This window comes from Bison bison, unplaced genomic scaffold, assembly GCF_000754665.1.
Source record: "Bison bison bison isolate TAMUID 2011002044 unplaced genomic scaffold, Bison_UMD1.0 scf7180017864280, whole genome shotgun sequence".
NCBI classification, from domain to species: Eukaryota; Metazoa; Chordata; class Mammalia; order Artiodactyla; family Bovidae; genus Bison; species Bison bison.
In genome coordinates, this window is record NW_011494852.1 from 1,579,560 (window position 1) to 1,585,559 (window position 6,000).

At 46.8% G+C, this 6,000-nt stretch overlaps 2 protein-coding genes across 3 annotated transcripts in view; both read left to right on the forward strand.

Annotated features, from left to right (window-relative positions):
• The window catches only part of GPATCH1 (G patch domain containing 1), a 56,082-nt gene extending 55,355 nt beyond the window's left edge, over positions 1-727 (forward strand). For both annotated transcript variants that reach the window (XM_010848937.1, XM_010848938.1), the window contains exon 20: positions 447-727. In XM_010848937.1, coding sequence (XP_010847239.1) covers positions 447-477 — 31 coding nt within the window. In that variant the 3' untranslated portion in view covers positions 478-727. The remainder of the gene's footprint in view (positions 1-446) is intronic.
• A 1,556-nt stretch (positions 728-2,283) lies between these two features.
• WDR88 (WD repeat domain 88) overlaps positions 2,284-6,000 on the forward strand; it is a 47,885-nt gene continuing 44,168 nt past the window's right edge. Inside the window, exon 1 of the mRNA XM_010849279.1 lies at positions 2,284-2,694. Coding sequence (XP_010847581.1) covers positions 2,284-2,694 — 411 coding nt within the window. The remainder of the gene's footprint in view (positions 2,695-6,000) is intronic.

Sequence of the window (6,000 nt, forward strand, 5' to 3'; positions counted from 1 at the left end):
GTTTGGGGCTGTAGAGCAAGGATCTAGAGTCAGGGTGACCCAGCTCTGCGTGGTGAGTTAGAGCTGCCATGAACATTCTTGTGTGCTCAAAGCTGAGTTTAAGACTGGCAGCTCAGGAGCTTTTGGTCCCAGAGCAAGCATGGTTTTTTGTTGTTTTAGTTCCTTCCCAAGGGTCATACATGACATAGGTAAGTGAAACCAGGATTAGAACTTGCTTTTATAAATGGGTCTTAACATAAGAGGTGGAGTGAGTCTCTCTGTGTGTTTTGCGGGGAACAGAATCTTAGGAGTGCAGATTAAATGCTGCTTTCTTTCATGGTGTGGGTCACTCTCTGTATTTTGTGCCCCTTTGATTCAGGGAAAGGCCTGGCATTTTCATATTCCTCCCCCACTGAATCATCTAATTTTTCTGTTTGTATCTAACTCTCTTTTATTTCCTCTTCCAGGCTGAAGCGTCTTCCACTAAGGAGGCAGTAATTGAATTCTGCCCCTGCCTGTCCCAATACCAGACCTCCTCTAGGATGGAAGTTCATTGATCACTCAGTTAATACATTGTATAGATTGTATTTATATGTAAATTCATGCTGTGAAATAATTTTTTTTTAAAACCTTGACATTTCAAAGCCTGCCTTGGAAGTTTGCTGAAATTGATTTCTATTTTTAACTTCTGTTAGTGTCAGAGAAAGAAATTCAGACTGTACAGTTTAATTAAAATGGCATTTTTGTATTTTCTTCTTGATTTTTCATTCCCTGAAACTTTTAAAAAAGAAATGAGAAGTGAAGGCTTTTCTCTGGTTTCGTGGTAAAGAAAGCTAGGTTCAGATAAGGAGAGTCTGACTTACTTAAGGAATCGTATGGGAGCAGGGTGGTCGCTCTCCCATTCTTGTTGTTTTCCTGGGGGGTGTGGTTCCTTCCCTCCTGTGGTTGGTGCTGGGAGCCAGGAGCCCAGTGGGTGGCACAGCCCCAGGATCTGGGCAGGCGGCCTCAGCCTCTTCAGGAAGAAGACACCAAAGTATCTGAGGAAGGCACTGGGACCAAGGATGGAAGAGTGTGTGCCCACATCTGGGATCACACGGGCTCCAGGTGTTTCACTGTAGCCCTGGGTCCCTGCTCTGAGGCCGTCTCATGTGCTCTGATAAGACTTTGGGAAAAGGAGAGTGCAGGGGACTTCCCCGGAGAAGGCGATGGCAGCCCACTCCAGTACTCTTGCCTGGAGAATCCCATGGACAGAGGAGCCTCGTGGGCTGCAGTCCATGGGCTCGCTAAAAGTCGGACACAACAGAGCAACTTCACTTTCACTTTTCACTTTCATGCATTGGAGAAGGAAATGGCAACCCACTCCAGTGTTCTTGCCTGGAGAATCCCAGGGACGGCAGAGCCTGGTGGGCTGCCGTCTATGGGGTCCAACTGAGTTGGACACGACTGAAGCGACTTAGCAGCAGCAGGGGACTTCCCTGGCCATCCAGTGGTTAAGACTTAGCCTTCCATTGCAAGGGGGTTGTGGGTTCGATTCCTGGGCAGGGAGCCAAAAATCCCACATACCTCATGACCAGAAAACATTAAAAACAAAAAGCAGTATTGTAACAAATTCCATAAAGACTTTAAAATAATGGTCCATGTTAAAAATAAACAAACAAAAAACTTAAAAGAGAACAGAGAAGGAGGTACTTCCCTCCTGGGCCAGTGGTTGAGAATCTGCCTTCCAGTGCAGGGGACGTGGGTTTGATCCCTGGTCGGGGAACTAAGATCCCACATACTATGGGGCAACTAAGACCTGATGCAGCCAAAACGAGCAAAGTAAATATTTTTTTAAAAAGGAAAAAGTAGAGTGAAGAGGTTTTTTTTTCCATTATCAAAGTAACATCACAGAACAACATCATAGAACAATGAGAACAATTGTGAAAAATGAAAGAAGAAAGGCACTTCTTCTACACCCCAGAGATGACAGCCCTTGCTCTGTTGTTCTAATTTCACACTAGCACTGAGTCTGCTCCAGAACGAGTGGTGACATTTTGTTCTCTGGTTTTCCACTAGCATTATGACAGATACTTCCTTCATGCCCTTATATATTGTGTGCACCCACCCCTACCAGCTGCGTCTTAATTAATCCAGGGTACATTCTATACCTTATGGGTCATGTCTCTGTTGTGGAACGTGAAGTGGGTTGTCCAGGAGCCCCTACAAACAGTTTCACACATTTGGCCTCATTCCTCTTGCGCCCAGAAACTCGAAGCCCATGTTCCTGGGAGTAACCCATGCTGCGGGGTGAGAGGAGGCAGTGAGATGGCCGGGCTCAGGGAGGGCGCGTGGGTCCCAAGGTGGGGGCGGGGGCGCGTGGCGCCACCGTTCGTGGCCAGGCCGGGCTCCGAGATGGCCTCCCAGTCCTCGGGTACCCCCAGCTCCTCAAAAAAATCCAGCGAGGATGGGAAAGAGACGCCCCAGAAAAGTAACTTGCCGCTCTCCTTGCTCCACATCCGCGACGTTACGCATCGCCGGCCCAGCAATCTGCCCTGGGTAGACGTGGTCAGGGCCTGTGGCCGCTTCCGGCTATCGCTCTTGCAGGCGCGGCGCAGCCGGCTGCTGCCCTCGCTGAACCCCCTGGCCGTAGGTGATGAATCGCCACCGCCCGATACTCTTTGGATGCCCTGGATGACCCAGAAGGCGTTATGGGGTGACCAGGAGCCCCTCTCCAAGGTAAGAGCCGCCCCCAAGGGGAGGGGCTGTGGCTTGCTCCCAATAGTGGGCGAGAGCTCAAGAGCAGGAAGGGGGCCTAGAGGACCAAGCGCCTGCAGTGGGGCAGCTGGAGGAGAGGCGGGGCACCTCAGGAAATCATCCTGGGAAAGAGGACCTGACTCAACCCAGACCCTGTGGGACTCTGTCTGAGCCCCTCCAATGTCCCCATGGTGACACTCCCAGGTGCATGGCCTCGGAGGATTGAAAGAGCCCTGTCACCCATGAAACAGCACTAGAAGCAACAGCAAATAACAGTAAAATACAGGAATAAAACCCCAACAACACTACTGTGTATTCTAAGTGATAGCTGAGAGAGTGCATTGCTAGAAAAGAAGGCTGTTGGCTGGAAAGAGGAAATAATCTGTGAACAGAACAGGGAGAATTCTTGGGGATGAAAAAGAGGATTTTCAAAGCCAAAATCCTCCACGGAGGTTTTAAAAATCAGATCAGAGCACTGAAACAGAAAATTAGAAAACAAGCACATGGGATTCCCTGAGAAAAAGTATAAAGGAACAATAAGTACGAGAGAAAAGTAAGGAGGAATGCAGGGGAGATGCAGAAAAGTCAATACATTGGGTTGGCCAGAGAGTTAGTTTGGATTTTTCCATAAGAAGCTACAGAAAAAGCTGAATGAACTTTCTGGTCAACCCTACATATATAAGAGGTGTTGGGGGTGGGGTGGGGTGGGGTTCAGGTGGGTGAAATAGAGAAGGAAACAAGGATATGTCTTTGGGGTGAAGAAAGAATGGAGTGCTCATGTGGCAAGACATGGTCAAGTTCAATGCAAGACTGGAGGGACACATAATCTACAGGTGGCCAGTGCCTGAACTGCATGAAGGAGCAAGGCTGTCCCCAGACAGATGGAAAAGCCTGGGATCAAATTGAGATGGAGGTTTCTGCAATGGTCAGAGGACCTCGGAGTCAAGTCCACAATTGGATCTGTTGAATGGCTGACTGCCTTCGTCAGCACCCCCCGCAGGGGTGCATTGGGATCTCCATGGGAAAGTCTGCTTGAAGAAAAAAAGTACAGGGTGTACCAGCGCTTTGTTTAACTTATTTGTGATAGTTATTCTGATTTTTAAGTAAAATTAGAGAAGGTCATAGGAATTGTGTTTTATTTTTGTTGTCCATAGAATATCCCCAAGATCAAATTCAATAGATATAAAAAGTGTTTTGATTTTTTTTTCAATTAACAATCTCTGTAGCACCCCTGCCTCCCCAACTACCCCCTTTCCCTCTACAGAGACAACAAATGTTTCTAGTTCCTTCTATATCCTTAAAGAGGTATTTTATGTACATACCCACAAGTGTATTCTGATCCTTCCCTTTTTTGTTTTAACATAAATGGAAGGGTACCTTAGACCTCTTCTGCAATTGGTTTAACAATTTTTCTTTCCATATTAATAAACAGCTTCCTTGTCTTTTTTTTTTTAACCTTTTGTATTGGGGTATAGCAGATTAGAGAGTTGAACTATAGAGAAAGCTGAGCACCAAAGAATTGATGCTTTTGAACTGTGGTGTTGGAGAAGACTTTTGAGAGTCCCTTGGACTGCAAGGAGATCCAACCAGTCCATCCTAAAGGAAGGACTGATGTTGGAAGGACTGATGTTGAACCTGAAACTCCAATACTTTGGCCACCTGATGCGAAGAACTGACTCATTTGAAAAGACCCTGATGCTGGGAAAGAATGAGGGCGGGAAGAGAAGGGGATGACAGAGGATGAGATGGTTGGATGGCATCACCGACTTGATGGACAGGAATTTGAGTAAACTCTGGGAGTTGGTGATGGACAGGGAGGCCTGGGTTCACAGAGAGTCGGGCACGACTGAGTGACTGAACTGAATTGATAGCTGATTAACAATGTTGTTGTAGATTCAGGTGAACAGTGAAGGACACAGCCATACATATACATGTATCCCCTTGTTCTTTTTTTTGGAGAGTATTCTATTGACTGGTTGCCCCCTGATGGATTTAACTAGTCTTGGGTGCCTGCATATTCAGGTGGCTTAAATTTTTTTTTGGCTGCAGGATTTTATGATCCATTAAGTTAACAGAAGTTGAGAAGTTATATAAAGCTCTGGGAGGAAACTTTGTGACCTAGGTATTAATATTCTCTGCCTGGCCAAACTGCTGTCTTTGATAAAGCCAACAAAAAGACATTTTTTTTTTTAGAGTTGCAAAAACTCAGAAAGGATGCGTCTCTTTGAAGAAATAGTTACTCAAGGGAGTACTCTGGCAAACAGCAACAAAAAAGTCCTAATTAAGAACTGGAGTAAGAGAAAGCAGTTCAGGAAAAATAGATGGAGCAGTGACTGAAAACAGAACACGTTGGAGATGTTTATACAGCAAGGTTAAAGTGGTTGTGTAGCTCAGTGAAAATGTTACAAATCATCTTTTGAAATGAAGGTGCAGGATACAAGAATGTTTTAGACGATTTCATCCCACTCTCCAGAGATGGTTTGCTAGAGAACATTCTCAGTGCTAATGCTTCACTCTGGCCTTTAAATAATGCACACTCACACAGATGTGTCACAAATTTTAAAAATAATTGACTCTAAACCTCTCCTTGGCTCATTTAAGATGAAGCTGGAAGATCTGACCATCATCTTCCAAGCCATTTTGGCTCGAGCTCATTTCTCTGTTCTCCTCTTCCCTCTGATTTGCTGACCTTCAAGCCAGTGCGGTGGCCTCACCCATCTCCCACCCTGATTCCTTAGAGCAGGAGCCCATCACACACTCCTGGGCTGAGGTCTTTGCTCCTGGATTCCCAATGCCCTGCAGAACTGTGACCAAGTCCCGGCCAGAGAGGCAGGCAGGAAAACTTGGATGTAGAATGTATTTGTGGGATGCTATATATAGCCTCTTAATGAAGGTGAAAGAAAAGAGTGAAAAAGCTGGCCTAAAACTCAACTTGTCGCGACCCTGAAAACTGTAGCCGGCCAGGCTCCTCCGTCCATGGGATTCTCCAGGCGAGAATACTGGAGTGGGTTGCCGTTTCCGTCTCCATCCCCATAAAGCCCAAAAGAACTCTGCCCAGAAAGGTCCAGAAGGGGGTAGATGTTTTCCCACGCCAAAGTTCTGTTTTTGTTATGAGAAAAAGAGAGTTTTGTCTAGAGGCGGAGGCAGCTGCAGAGAAGGGACTGGGGGTGGCGGGGTGGGTACTGCGTTAAAGCGCGGGCTTTGGCTGCGGAGCGTTGAGAAAAGCACAGATCCGGTACCCCGGACCGCACTCTGCCACGGCTGCGGGCTCCCTGGGCTCCAGGCCCC